Source organism: Electrona antarctica, assembly GCF_951216825.1.
Source record: "Electrona antarctica genome assembly, chromosome: 20".
NCBI classification, from domain to species: domain Eukaryota; kingdom Metazoa; phylum Chordata; class Actinopteri; order Myctophiformes; family Myctophidae; genus Electrona; species Electrona antarctica.
This window is the reverse complement of record NC_136801.1, coordinates 34,197,183-34,212,832: the sequence shown is the minus strand read 5'-3', so window position 1 is coordinate 34,212,832 and position 15,650 is coordinate 34,197,183. Positions and strand designations below refer to the sequence as shown.

Below are 15,650 nucleotides of genomic sequence, written 5' to 3'. Positions count from 1 at the left end.
TTTTAGTTTACGTAGATTGACTGGCCCATATATTCAATCCATGTACAGTAAAGTGCAAATTATTTTTTACATACTCTCTCTCTCTCTCTCACACACACACACACACACACACACACAGTGTGTGTGTGTGAGATGAAGTGAGGGGCGCTCTTTTCATCATACATCATCTCATTCCGGCCAATTCGAATTTGCGTCCTCACCTTCGTCTTCAATGTTTGTGTTGACGCAATGTTTGTGTTTACACAACCACTCAAAGCTGGCCATTCATTGTCAATGTTTGTGTTGGGACAATGACTTAAAAATGGCCATTCATTATCAATGGCATTTAATGTTTGGGTTAGGACAAGGTTTGTGTTCACACACCCTCAAAGCTGGACATAGGAGGGTCTAGCACCGCTCAAAGATAACACTGGAAACATAATGACTTACATTTGGTTTATTTGAGTGTTTTGGTTGTTCGGGACAGATATCAGTCATCCAAGCCCTTCCCCTTACAGCAGTGGTTTTCAACCAGTGGTCCGTGAGGGGTTTTCAGGTAGCCCGCAGCTAAATGGAGAGTTGGTAACCAAATGGACCCTTGAATCGAGCTCAGGTCTAAAGGGGTTAACCCATTTTGGGCGGGAACCCCTTTTGGTGTTAGCATTATGTTATGCTTTAGCTATTGAAAAATAGCAGATCTACAAGCTCATAGCGCGCCACCGAGTGGCGCGCTACGAGCTTGTAGGTCTGCTATTTTTTTTTAAATCGAAGAACGACTGACATAGAAACATAGCTTTTTCAGAAAACTGTCATGATTGAGAAGACATTTTGTAGAATCGAGCTCAGGTCAAAATGGGTTAAGGACACTATAGGCACCTCGCTCATGTGGTAAAGTTCTGTTCTAACTCCTTCCGTCTCGTATACGGTCCGTTTCTCCGCCAACGTGGCTGGAGTTGCTGAACAGCAGGATTGCACCTATTTATAGAGCATAGCAGTGGGCGTGGCGGGTTTCTGGACCCACTGAAAACTCTCCAATTCGTTAGATTTACACAAATATTGATATCAATTATTCAGAGCCTATAGAATCAAGCCATCCTGGTGACTCATGACCTGGTGACTCATGACCATAATATATGCTACATTTATACTACATTTAATAAATTATTTTTTTCACAGAATGAAAAGTTTTATAGTCATGATTCACCAGGACTAGGGATGCCCCGATCGTTCACATCGTTCTTTTTGCTCCCGATCCGATTCCGATCATTTCATTTTGAGTATCTGCCGATACGGATTTTTTCCCGATCCGATATTTATGCCAATATCACAATAGTATAATATCCCAAATCACACACAATATCCAGTCTAATATCATGATATGGATATAATATTGATACTATAGGGATGTCCCGATCGCGCTTTTTTGGCTCCCGATCCTATTCCGATCATTTGAAAATGATGTGATCGCCCTTGATTTCCGATCACCCGATCCGATCGGGACAACCCTAACCAGGACCCTGGATGGCTGGATTCGAGGCTTGAAATTATTCATATAAATATTTTTGTAAATCTCTATGGGAAACATTTATGACTGACTTTTCAGCGTGTCCAGAAAACCAGGACCACTGATATGCCTTACACAGCACACTATTACCGTAGACTGACATACTGTGAATATCGAGGAGCCCTTTGAAAACTGGTTGCTGAAATTCAAGGGGCTTTATCCTCTAGTGAAATTTTAAAATAAACTGTATATTATACAATTGTATCTGTTGAATATACAGAATGAGTGCATTGAGTACACTTCTGTGTAGGACCTGTAGGTCTGTAGTGTTTTACGTGTATTTGGGATTGTTGGAGTCCTTGTTGTGTGTTGTTAAGGCAGAGAGAAGCCGGAGCACAAGTATTTCATTATATTGCACTACAAAAGAGAATAAAAAATAAAACTCAGTGGTAAATATTTTCAGCATTTTACGTAGGCGACCCGAGTGCCCGTCTCGGGTCGTTCATGAGTACAGCTTTAAGCGAAGTAAGTCCAATACTGACAGCATGGAAACACACTATTGGGGAGAGGATGGGCTGGACATATACAGGCACATAAGTGGTTTCATACAAAACCACACTTAAACCACATTTTGATACCATGTATTGCAGATAAAAAATAAAAACAAAGATGCAGAAAGTCATTCAGTGAAAATCACATGAAAAAAAAAATTATATATAAAGTCAGAGAAAATTTAAAAAAATGGGTTTTCAAGCAATGCTATACATTTCATAAACCCTTGGCTGGAAATGCGAGGCCTGTAGCATAGTCATTAAAAGCAAATATTGCCTGTGAAATAACAGAAATAATAATAATGAAAACGCTAACCGAATTCAACAGATATATTTCACTTTGGTCCCTGTCAAAAAGAACATGGAACCTTTCCCAAATTCCATCTTCACAACAACACATTAACTTGTTTTCTTTTGTCAGTAGTCAATCATATTGCACTTCAGTAGGAGTATATACAGGTGCAGAGGGCCATGGATCTATGATCCTGGTTCATTGGGGAGGTTTGGAGACGAGGGCTGTTTCCATAACGTTTCGTTTTGTTCACACTCTTGTCCATTTCTCAAGCACGATTTATTTATACTGATTCATATCGGGGGAAAATAGCCGATCTACAAGCTCACAACGTGCCGCGATGCACCGCGTTGTGAACTTATTTCCGGTGTGTGCGCGGCACCGGCGCGCAACAAAGTACAGTATCGATCAGGCATCGATCATACCCATTGGCCATTACCCACTGTCGATACTGGCTCAGAGTACTACACAGGTGTAATGTTCAACACCAAGTAGCGAACTGAACATTAGTTAATGAACTGAATAACTTATATTGAATAATACGGAGAAATTGCTTAGGGTCAGACACTGGGTGAAACGGATGAGATTATCATCCATTTCTCTTGGTGACAAATACACTGTAGCCTCGTTCTGGGTGACTGGTCGAGCTGGTTTGATGTGACCCAAGACATGGTTGTCCACGCCCCACATCTTGGTACCGGATCTAAGCAGCTAGGGAGGGCAAGATTTGAGCGATACCAGCGTGCCCATCCCGTGCTCGGCTCTCCTCTCGTTTAGATGCACATTCTCCTCACCCCGCACTCGCAGCAGAACTTGGCAGACTCGACTGGGAACTTCGTCCTGCACGAATGGCAGGACGAAGGCTTGCATCTCATTCCGCTGCTGTCCACGTCATCCGCACCGTTGTTGGGATCGTTCCTGAAAAAAAAAAGTTGTTATACTTTAGCTATTGAAAAATAGCAGATCTACAAGCTCATAGCGCGCGGCACTCTGTGCCGCACTACAAGCTTGTAGGTCTGCTATTTTTTTTAAAACGTTAACATGTGCCTCAAATCTTTGAATATATATTCTTTCAGGGCGAACGTTTTTAACACAACTAAAACGGCATTGCTTATATTTTGAAGCCTGCAGTTTATTCTCGTACACGCAATCGGTTTCCTGCCGTGAATTGCGTGTGATTGACAACTTGTTACCTTCCTCGTCACCTCCTCAGAAATGTCCGCCCACACGGGAAAAAAAAGAAAGGTGGATGCCGTATGCAGAGGTTTCAACAAAATATGGACTACTAAGTATTTATTTACTGAAGTCAGAGGTCATAATAACAACATATACTCTTACCAGCTTGTCAAAACAATGCTATTTACTGCTTTTTATATAGAAATAATGTTAATATTATGCAGAATTGAGTTCAGTCTTTTGTCCCGGCCCAATACAATATTTTCTGTTTCTCATTTGGCCCTTTGGGAAAAATAATTCCCCACTCCTGTTATAGAGCATAGCAGTGAGTGTGGTTTTCTGAACCCATTGAAAAAAGAAAAAAAAAAGCCATTCATTCTTCCCATATATTGATATAAATTATTTTAAAGCAGCTATAACGTGAATTTTAAAACATTTTTTAATATCATATTGTCTATGTCCCTCAAACTTATTTCTAATGGTTTGAGCCTCAATCACCACTCTGATATAACCAGTCCATGGCATGTCTTTTGTTTGCTTCTGAAGCTGTTTTAGCTGCAGTACCACAATGTCCTGAGGTGGTGGGGGTGCTGATATGCAACTTATTTAATATTTGAGTCATCATAATACTAATGCTAGATAAACACAGGCTTGTTTTCATTCCATGCCAGCTTGGGAAAAAAAAATGGAACTGAAGAGGGAGGAATTATACAAAGTAGGGTGACATTGATGACATCAGAAAAACGACCAAATCAGTTGAGCTGTTCCTGAGAGCAATTTTCATAAAAGCCCCTATGATGAGAAATCCTGATTGTTCAAAATTGCATATTTGTGGGGATAGAAAATACACAGGGGAGCTCAAAAAACACAAAAAATATTTTATGTCTTTTAAGCCTAGAATCCAGCCATCCAGGATTCTGGTGAATCATGACCATAAAACCTTTGTGGCTGTTGTCCTATACCTAGAGATGTAGTTGTCCTACCTAGAGAGAGATGTAGTTGTCCTACCTAGAGATGTAGTTGTCCTACCTAGAGATGTAGTTGTCCTATACCTAGAGATGTAGTTGTCCTACCTAGAGATGTAGTTGTCCGGGTTGGAGACCTTCCTCCTGAGTCCCACTCCTCCTCCTCCTGACGTGGGAGCGTTCCTCCCAACGGAGCCGTAGCCGGAGCCCATCGCTCTGGGCCTGCTGCCCTGCACACTGACCAACACACCAAACACAGGGATTAAATCCTATATACTTTGTTGACCAGGGCCCCCGCAGGTCCCTAGACTTAGCTCACAAGCTCACAATGCAATGTGACGCTTTGTGAGCTTGTAGATCTACTAGTGTTTTGCCTATAGTGACATGCTCAGAATAGAGACACTTGGCTTCATGTGGTTAAGGTGTCAATTCTTTTATACAAAGCACATAAGGGATTCTGCCGGCTAGGCGACTGACTCACCCTGACGGAGGACTGGTGATGCCAGATGGAGAATTCCTCACTATCCCTGAAGCGGAGCTCTTACTAGATGGGATTCCTGCACACACACGAGAGAGAGAGAGAGAGAGAGAGAGAGAGAGAGAGAGAGAGAGAGAGAGAGAGAGAGAGAGAGAGAGAGAGAGAGAGAGAGAGAGAGAGAGAGAGAGAGAGAGAGAGCGAGAGAGAGAGAGCGTTTATGTTGTTAACAGTGTTAACATTATAAACAATATCACAATAGTACTGGACTGGTTGGCGATGATACAGTATGTGATTGTGTCTCTAAGGCATGGGTTTCCCAAAGTGGGGACTAGGAGTACTTGAGGGAGTTCCAGCGGAAAGTTCCAGGGGAAAGTTCCAGGGGAAATGGAACCAAATGTTTGGTTCCATTTGTACACTCTCAGAGTTAAATTAACAGTGGTTTTACAATATAAATTGGGGTACCAGAGATAGAAATGCCATTAAATCGAGAGTCCGTAGCATAATGCGTGTTAATTTGGCGGTCCATGAAACCCGATACTCTGACCCGAGTACCAAAACATTTGTTTGACACTAGGCTGAATGAATGCAACGGCAGCAAGTCTGACCCAGTGTTTACAACAGTACTGCAGCAAATCGCCAAAAACAGACGATCTACTACAAGCATAATGATAATTGTGTTATGACTTTAAAAATAGACGCCTCATTGGCCGCTGCAGTTTGTTGGGGCCATGTGTGTCGACAGGAGGGCGGACACTTCGGGGGCGGAAGTGCGCCGGAAGTGCGAAAAAAGGCACGCTACGTGAGTGGCACGCTGCCACTCAAGTGACTACTGGCCAATCACAGCGCATCTTTTTCCGGAACTTGTCAGACCCGAACATGCGCTCTTGTGACGCACGCGGAAGCTTCTGTGAAGCACCAACGCGGAAGCTTGCCCTCTCTTGAGAGCATTCGCCCCAGAGCCGGAAGAGGCGCCTAGCATTATGTCTATGGCTATAAGTATGGCAGAGAAAGAGCTGAAGTCTCACCGGTGGACTGTCCAGGGCCCGCCCTCTGAGGTAAACGAGAGGAGGACGAGAGGGACGTGGACACAGCAGGGGAGTTGACCTTCCTGACTGGACCAGGACCTTTGACCTGCAGAGAGAGAGAGAGAGAGAGAGAGAGAGAGAGAGAGAGAGAGAGAGAGATTGAGAGCGATTGAGAGAGAGATATTGAGAGCGGAAGAGAGTGAGAAAGTGTTCATAAGTTGCCACAGTTTGATTTGAAAGGTAGGTGGCATCTCCTAGTAAGGGATCAATATAAGGCCTGCTTTGTAACTCTGTGTGTGTTTGTGTGTGTGACCAAAAATATATCTTTATAATCATAATCAAGGCAAAAGTTGGAAATAATTGTGATCAAATCAGGCCTAAATGGTAAATGGTAAATGGTGCATTTATATAGCGCCTTTATCCAAGGCACTTTACATAGATTACATAGATTCACACACACATTCATACACCGATTGCGGCGGAAGCCATGCAAGGTACCAACCAGCACATCGGGAGCAATTTGGGGTTCAGTGTCTTGCCCAAGGACACTTCGACATGTAGACAGGAGGAGCCGGGATTCGAACCGCCGACCCATGGATCATTGGACGACCTGCTCTACCTCTTGAGCCACAGTCGCCTAGTGTGTGTGTTTATGCGTGCGTGTACCGGTGTGCGTGCGGGGGGAGGCTTCTTGGCGAGGTCACCAGGCTTGCCCTTGGGCATACGAGCAGCCTGCTCCTGGCAGAACTTGATGTGTCGGTCGGCGGCGCTCTGGTTGAACCTCCTCTGGCAAAACGGACACGCAACATAATCTAAACAGAGAAAGGTAAGAATGTCATTGTGGAGAGTGTATGCAATTAGTTAATGGTTATTAGTATAGTTGGCCTCCAAGGCCACCATACTCTTCGATCATCCACGGTCCCGGTCACTTCCCTGTTTACCGCTGCAGAAAGAATGCCTCGTATCTCCTAATCTAGGGAGCTCTCCGTGGTTTTGATCAGATGGATATACTAAGCTCTTCATTTCTGACTTCTCACCTGCCTCTCGTTCAAAATATGAATGCGAGGGATCAATGAGCGATTTTTATCTAAACGAGAGCAAGGTAAGCAATCAAACATATGTCTCCGTTTTTTTTCTCGGACGTAAGGGGGGGCTTTACAGAGTAAAAGCGGCCATATCTTCCCGGCACCCCGAGCTTCTATTTTGAAGGAATGTTTATGTATTTAACCTGAGGCAGAAAACCTTTTTGATTCTATATTATATTTGTGTTGTCCTCTGGCTAATTATGTATTTATATTAATTTCTTCCGGACTGAAGATGCTCAGATAACATTTCTCTCCAGATTACATTTCCAGACAACGTTATTGCTGGAATGCTTCCCAGACAATATTCACACTGTCTGTGACAGTAGGCCTGTCTCTAGGGGGGCAGGCATGATTATGTTCCAACATTAGATTATATTTACTGCAGTGTTGATTTTGACAGCAAATTTTGATTTTAGTTTTAGTCATAGTCTCTTTCTTGAATAGTTTTCATTTAGTTTTAGTCACATTTTAGTTTTTTTAGTTTTTATATATATTTTGTCATTTTTAATGCAAATCGTCTCTTCTGGGGGTCCCTGTGATATAGTACTCAGATGGGGGTCCGTGGCCAAATATATATCAATTTGGGGGTCCTTGACATTAAAAAGCCCCTCCACTGGAGGGTGCCAGATCCACACACACGTGCGCACGCACCTTGCAATATCAAATCTCTATATCATCATCAAAATCTGGGTCGAGGCTGGGGGGAGGCGGCGGTTCTGTGTTACCTGGGTCGAGGCTGGGGGGAGGCGCCGGGGCGCCATCCTTGGCTGCTCGGATGGTGGCGATGAAATCTTCATGTTTCCTGCGCCAGTTGGACTGCTTCTTGGGGGGTTCTGCCTAATGGAAGGAATGGGTTGGTGGGTGGGAGGGGATGGCGGAAAACACACAGTGATCACGTGATCGGATCGGGACAACCCTAGTTATTATGGTGGTACTTGGAGAGCCAGATATGTTCTGAGATCAGATATTTTCAGCCTAGCCGGTCAGGAATCAAAGCGGTGATGGCGGGGTCTGATGAGGTCATTCTGTGCTGTGTGAAAAGGCTAGTAAACACTAAAGTGACACGCTGCAGGCTGATGACTTGTGACAGAAGTAGTCCACTGTCATGTGAGTGTGTTTTGCAGCAGCAACGTGATCGACCCTGCTCAGTTCCTTCCCACTAGCTACTATTTGGTTTCAGTCCCCAGTCTCCACGTGTCACATTGGTCTGACAAATGCATGGTGAAGCTCCATACTTTAACCCATTTCGACCTCAGAACGATTCTACAAATGCCTTCTAAATCCTGACTGTTTTCTTGAAAAAGCTATGTTTTTCTATGTCAGTCGTTCTCAAACACTATCATGTTACTTTTCACGATTCTTCAAAAATAGCAGACCTACAAGCTCGTAGCGCGGCACTCGGTGGCGTGCTATGAGCTTGTAGATCTGCTATTTTTCAATAGCTAAAGCATAACATGATGCAACACCAAAAGGGGTTCCCGCCCAAAATGGGTTAACTTAACCCATTTAGACCTGAGGACGATTCTACGAATGCCTTCTGAATACTGACAGTTTTCTGAAACACCCATGTTTCTATATCAGTGGTTCTCAAACTATTTCATGTCAAGGACCCCCACAAACATGTGTAATTGGCTGCTTAATCTGAAAATATGTTGTTCCAGCCTCCAGGGACCCCCCCCCCCCCCCAGAAGGAAAGATTTGAGTTAAAAACGTTCGCTCTGAAAGAATATACATTCAAAGATTTGCGCCACGTTTTCAATTTTTTTTAAAAATAGCAGACCTACAAGCTCATAGCGTGGCACAGAGTGCCGCGCTACGATCTATTTTTCAATAGCTAAAGTATAACGTAATGCACATTTTGTGAATGAAGCCTCATTAATCACAATGTTTTTGTTCATGGAGGTTCGGCCTTATAGATGGAGATGTGGCTATTTACTCTATGTTTCCTATATTTTTAGACTAGTCGTGTCTGTTACAAAATAAATTGCTGTGCCTGCTGTGTCGCTGAATACAAATTTGGAGCATCATAAAGTTAGTTTGCGAGCCCCTGCTTTTTTGTCTCCACCAGGCCGAAGGCATGGGGAGAGAGTATGTTTTGCACTCCGTCCGTGTGTGTGTCCGTGTGTGTGTGTGTGTCCGTCCTTCCGTCCGTCTGTTACCAGCTAATCTCCGGCACCGTTAACCCGGTCGATGCCAAACTTTGCACACACACTCCCTGGATGCCAACGATGAACCTCTGCCCCACATTTCTAGTTTTCTATATATTCCATCCATGACATTTTTCCATTTTTCAATCTGACCTTCTTTGCTTTGATGGGTTTGAGGGTGGAGATCTCTGTGCCCTCAGCTCTCTGTCGACTGGAATCAAACACTTTCCTCTTCTTGGCTGCTGCCTTCTGACAGATGGGAATGTGCTTTTTCTGCAGGCCGGGGAAGAGGACAACGGCTTCATTAGCTTAACAATTTACAATTTAGGCATTTAGCAGACGCTCTTAATCCAGAGCGTGCAACGTGCAACGTGCAACATTGTTTTTCCACCACTCAACAGTAAACAAACCGGCATACAGTGCAAGTCTATACATTCTCAAAGTTACAATTGATCAAAGTTGCCAAATATTACACAGGAAAGAGGCAAACATTGTGAAAATAGACAATCTACAAGTTTAGATATTTTCACAATATCTGTTTATGGTGTCCTGAAAGGTTTGGAACCCCAGTATACGGTATGTCGTGTGCAAAGTTGACATTTAGTTGCTCGTATAATTACCAGGACTTTGGGGAAGAAGTTCCTTCCGCAGATTTGACATGGAGCCAGTTCCTCGGCAGGAGGAGCAGCATCGCCATCTGTAATGAATTTACATGTTAAATTAGTTAACCCATTTTGGGCGGGAACCCCTTTTGGTGTTAGCATTATGTTATGCTTTTTAGCTATTGAAAAATAGCAGATCTACAAGCTCATAGCGCGCCACCGAGTGGCGCGCTACGAGCTTGTAGGTCTGCTATTTTTGAAAAATCGAAGAACGACTGACATAGAAACATAGCTTTTTCAGAAAACTGTCAGGATGTAGAAGACATTTTTAGAATCTGATCTCAGGTCAAAATTAGTTAATATAGCGTCACAGTCAGTGAAATCACTGTGAACCAATATGCATCACGTATTTGAAAATAGAGGGCCTACAAGCTCACAACGGGCCACCGTGCGTGCCGTGCTGCCCGTGCACCGTGTTTTGGGCTTGTAACTCGGCTATCTTCAACACATTCTTGTATGGTTTGTCCATGGCACAAAATGTTTTCCTTTGGGGGTCTTCGGGTGACAAACACATGTTCATCTGGGGGACCTTGAAATGAAAACCACTTCTCTACTATAATGGATCAGAGTTCCAGCTGGAATAAATGGAAGGCAGTGAGCCTGACAGAAAGATCTGACATTTTTGGAAAATCTCATCGCCCATGGTGGATATCAGCTAGCCGCAATTTGCAACAATAATGGGATGAATCAAGACTAGAGTTGCGATACCCTCCATTGGAAGCCCATTGATCCAAATCGAATTTCAGATCTGCAGGTATTAAACGACGCTAAACTCCCCAACATTGCAGCTTGTTTCATATAATCACACCCGTGTGTGAAGTGAGCGGTGCAACTGTACCGTGTGGCCGTGTGGGGGTCCCCGGGGGGTCGCGCAACATCCAGACCCCCAGGAACGCGCCCAGGGGGGCGGCCCGGTTCCGGCGAGCCTTCCTGTGTCCGAATGACAGAGTTACCGTGTTCGTGTTGCAGCTTTCCGTGCTCGGACATACACAGGGACATACATACATAGCTCCGTAATGGAACGGAGGCAACGCTCAAAAATCCACCGTAGACATGTTCTGAGCTACTTTCTGTCAAGAAATGCTGTGAGCCTGCGAAGGTCATTATTTTTCTAAGTGTTGGAGTTTGGAAGCACTCGTTTTCATTAACACACACATCGTGCTGCTGCCTCCTGCATTATGTGCAAATTCGAAACAGGTCGTACGCAGAGCCGTTCAGTGACTTCGACGACCGCTTCCAAACTCCAACACAAAATAATCACCTGCACAGAATTCCTTGACAGAAAGTCATAACATGTCTACGATGTCAAACGCTTTGCAGATTGAAAGAGGATAATAATTCAAGCTTGCCCTGCAGCTGCAATGTTGGCGCGTTTAACATTGTTTAATACAAGCAGATCTGAAATTTCTATTTGGATCAATGGGCTGTCAATGGAGGGAATTGCAACGATAGAATCATCCCATTATTTAAAAAAATATATAGTGTTGCAAATTGCGGCTAGAAGGCAGCGAGCCTGACAGAAAGATCTGGCATCAAAATGGAAAAGCTCATCGCCCATGATGGATATCAGGCAGCTACCACAAACACACAAGCAAGAGAAGTAATGACTAGTTAGCTACAGTTCAGTTCATTTGAGTGATTCACAAACATCCACAGCAGCTGTGACAGCCAGGCGCTAACCATTAAAGTAGGCAACTCAATTAGATTGGCTCAGTTAGATTGGCTAAATGTAAAAATCACCCTAAAGAAAAGTGTATGCTTTGGGAAATAGTCTGAGGTCAAGTATAAATTATTTGAACATGCTTGAATATTTGTCATAATAATAAGGCCTAATGTTTCAACAATTGCTACAAATAATTCCAACAAAACCTGTGGATAGCCGGTCATTATCGGACCCCATCAAGAGGATGTTCAAGGGTACGCTACTGTACCCTTGCACAATTATGCACAATTAATCGAAAAAAGATTCAGACACCTATATCATTTTGTGAAGAATTGTGCAGCACTAGTTGGCTGTCCAATTTATTTTAGTTATTCTTCTTATGTTTTTTCCTACAAGAGAGAAACGTTAAGAGGGGTTTATGTCAAGCTTTGATATTGTCTGTTATGTTATAAAGCCACAGTAGTTGACTCCATGCCTCCAGGTGCCACATTTTGAATGCAGTAATGTTAATAGAATCGAGTGAGAATTGAGATTCACATTTGAGAAAGAATCATGCAGCACTATCTGATAGTGAAGCACTGTGTAAATCATACTTTATGCTTTGGAAAATGGCATTAAATAATGTACTTTTATTTTGCCCATTGTTTATGTAGGTAGGTACTAGGTGCCCTCTAGCCGCAATTTGCAACTCTAGATTTGTTTTATAATGGGATGAATCTAGAGTTGCAATACCCTCCATTGACTCCCCACTCATCCAATTTGGTTTGTGATCTGCTTGTCTTAAACAACGTTAAACTCACAAACATTGCAGCTGTAGTCCAAGCTTGAATTATCCTCTTTCAATCTGCCGAGCTTGTTTTTCATAAAAATCCCCCGTAGACATGTTATGAGCTACTTTCTGTCAAGACATCCACTGCAGGTGATTTGGAAGCACTCGTTTTTGTTAACGGGTCGCGCTGCTGCCTCCTGCATTATGTGCAAATTCGAAACAGGTGGTACGCTGGGCCGTTCAGTGATTTATGACGAGTGCTTCCAAACTCCAGCACTTAGAAAAAGAATCACCTGGCACCTGCACAGAATTTCTTGACAGAAAGTAGCTCATAACATGTCTACGGGGGATTTTTTATGAAAAACAAGCCCGGCAGATTGAAAGAGGATAATTCAAGCTTGGACTACAGCTGCAATGTTGGTGAGTTTAACGTTGTTTAAGACAAGCAGATCACAAACCAAATTGGATGAGTGGGGAGTCAATGGAGGGTATTGCAACTCTAGATTCATCCCATTGTAAACAAATCTAGAGTTGCAAATTGCGGCTAGGTGCCCTCTATAGCCTAGCCCGTCTCCGGACCCCCGGGTTGAGCTCCTTTGGACCTACCACGTAGGGTCCGGTATCTCCGGCTTCAAGCGACATGGGACGCAATCTGACTTTCCCTGATTTACCCCTCTGCTGCGGTGTGGGTGTCACGCTGACATATTCCAAAAGAACCATATGAACGCTATAGGAGACAACGAACCTTCTGACCCCCCCCGCGAACGGCTCAGAAGCCGTTAAGTATTTTTAATGTTTGTACGACCGTTTTGGCAGCTCTGAAATTCTCTCTTGTTGACATCCCATTGTACCGCCTCCAGCCTCTCGGTTGGCTAGCTGCGCCTCCCTACGCGCCTCGTAGGCGCAGCTAGCCAACCGAGATGTCAACAAGGAGGGACCGAAGAGAGAATTTCAGAGCTGCCAAACGGTCGTACAAACATTAAAAATACTTAACGGCTTCTGTGCCGTTCGGGGAGGGGGGGGTGAGAGGGTTCGTTGTATCCTATAGCGTTCATATGCTTCTTTTGGAATATGTCAGCGTGACACCCACACCGCAGCACAGGGGTAAGTCAGGGGAAATCAGATTGCATCCCATGTCGCTTGAATCCGGTGATAAGGAACCCTACATAAAGTCATCAAAATGTCAGAAACTTTAACGTAGGGTTCCGAAAGGAGCTATAGTCTGCCTTGACAGTCTGATTTATCACCTCCTGATAGATAGCAATGTAATGTTTAGCCATTGTTAAGCTCCCATCCCATAGCAACACAATCACAAAGGCCCCATAGATTTATTTTGGAAAGCTTCCTATTATTATGCTGCTAATAATGGCATCTTGTCTAATGTCTGGGATGATAGATAGCCTATATCATGTGCATGTTTACCATGATAATCTATACAAGGAAGCTAAAACTGATGGATACGTCAAGAGCCAAAATAAAAAATAAAATAAGACATTTACAATAAAGCTATAACAAAGTGATGTATTAAGAAGCTAGCATGATGCTAACAACAACACATGCTAGCTGCTGCAATAAGGGGATGAGAGAGAGGAGCAGATCTGATCACACCCAGTCGGGCCCTACAAGCAGCATTATAAAGTTGCGCACCCGGCGGTGTCACACTGCACTGAAAATAGCAGATCTACAAGCTCACAGCGCGGCACGCAGTGAACGCGTTGTGAGCATGTAGATAGAGCTATTTTCGCTGGGGCGGCGCCGCCGCGGCGCAACCAAGTCAAAACCCAGAGGCTTCTTCTTGTGACTTAAAAAAACAGCACATAAAACAAAGAGAGGTCGCTGAAGAAAACAATAGCTGCATAATGCTGCGGCGTGGAAAAACAAGATGATTGGAAAAATGATTTAGCATTATTATGATTATCTATTGAGAGGCGCAAGGTGTGTGTTATTGTTATTAAAATAAATTACGTACCTTCTTCAAACTGATCCATCATCATCCTCTCCGGGTCTATCTATTCTGTGTTGTAGAGGCAGGAGGATGGATGCCACTGGCAACTGGAAGCTACGCCCAACCTACCAGTATCCGAGAACTTCATTGGCTCTTTGGCTGTGAGTGTGTGTGTGTGTGTGTGTGTGTGTGTGTGTGTGTGTGTGTGTGTGTGTGTGTGTGTGTGTGTGTGTACTCCAGAGGGCTATTTTTTTGCTATATTTTTTTATTGGAATTCTAAATTATTTGTTGCTATTTTTGAATTGGAAAACTTTTTATTAAATTTCAAATGTATTTATAGCCTATGTTAACTTAAATACAAATACAAAAAAGACAATACAATTTGAATACTATAGGCATTACGCTACTAAATCAATAATATTTAAGCTGAAATCAATAATATATATATATAGGTCTATATCAATTCGGATATTAACCTGCAGGCCACATTAGGTGGTTAGGAGGTCCTCATGGGGGCCCTGGCCCCCCGGCCCCCACAGACTCTTCGTCGCTGGTGTGGGCCGCATGTGGCCGCCAGTTGCCCATGTATGCTCAGTCTACTCTACTGTATGCTGGTCATTGGTTGCCTAACAACAACCATCCCTCTGGCTCTTGAAACTAGCTCCTCACCACTTGCCCTACACGCTTCCACTTGGTTTGAGCATAGATATACAAATAATAGAGACGCACCGGAATTCCCCTCCCATCCACTTGCATTGCATTGCGTCTCTATTATTTTTATATCTATGCTCAAAGTGGAAGTGTTTATGGCTAGTGTTGAGGAGCTAGTTTCAGATAGGGCCCTAGACGCTATTAATGATAAATGCATTGTTTGTTTTGAACAGCAGGGGGGTGTAGGAGGCAACCACTATTTCTCCATGAAGTAATATCATTCCAGAATACTGTTACATTATGCATACTTTAGGCGTGAGAAATATCTTAACATTATTGTGATTATAATCTAAATCGTTTCAGTGCTGCCAGAAGCCTGAATAGGGTCTGTGTCTGCTTTATTTGGGATATGTTTTATGTACAGTAAAACACTTCATTTTAAAAGCTGATATTGCAGGCTAGCCCGCCCCAGACACTGGAAACCACTGTTTCTCCCCACCAGTGTTAGTTCAAACCGACTGCATGGGCCAGAGAGCACACACTGGCCATACTGAACACACATGTGTGAACTTGAATGAAGTGATTCACAGACAGATGCTTGTCGGCTCACATCAAATATGTGTTAGTTAGTGGATGGATGCTTGGATGGCCATATGCCGTCACCACTCACCACAACAAAATCCCTGTTTGACAGACTGACTGGATCCCCCGCCACCCCCCCCCCCCCCCTCTCTCTCTCTCTCTCTCTCCCTCCCTCT

The 15,650-nt window shown here is 43.6% G+C and overlaps 1 protein-coding gene across 2 annotated transcripts; it reads right to left on the bottom strand.

Moving 5' to 3' along the window:
* Positions 1-831: 831 nt before the first annotated feature.
* On the bottom strand, positions 832-14,388 carry LOC306912976 (zinc finger C2HC domain-containing protein 1A-like). 2 transcript variants are annotated; one of them, XM_079489465.1, is made up of 9 exons: positions 14,266-14,388; positions 9,823-9,899; positions 9,356-9,475; positions 7,781-7,892; positions 6,637-6,782; positions 5,971-6,076; positions 4,949-5,024; positions 4,576-4,704; positions 832-3,244 (listed from the first exon to the last, which is right to left on the bottom strand). In XM_079489465.1, the coding sequence occupies exons 1-9, from the start codon at positions 14,288-14,290 to the stop codon at positions 3,100-3,102; spliced, it is 936 nt and encodes a 311-aa protein (XP_079345591.1). In that variant the 5' UTR covers positions 14,291-14,388; the 3' UTR covers positions 832-3,099. The 2 variants fall into 2 exon arrangements, with proteins under 2 accessions (XP_079345591.1, XP_079345590.1); XM_079489464.1 differs by lacking the exon at positions 14,266-14,388 and adding an exon at positions 10,703-10,763.
* Between the last annotated feature and the right edge of the window lie 1,262 nt (positions 14,389-15,650).

Bases quoted from the DNA above. Each gene is read 5' to 3' on its own strand.
- LOC306912976 (XM_079489464.1), bottom strand. From the start codon at position 10,742: ATGTTGCGCGACCCCCCGGGGACCCCCACACGGCCACACG. The intron at 4,705-4,948 runs GTGAGTCAGTCG...TGTGTTGGTCAG, and splicing joins ATCACCAGTCCTCCGTCAGG to TGTGCAGGGCAGCAGGCCCA. The intron at 3,245-4,575 runs GTAGGACAACTA...TTTTTTTTTCAG, and splicing joins CCGGACAACTACATCTCTAG to GAACGATCCCAACAACGGTG.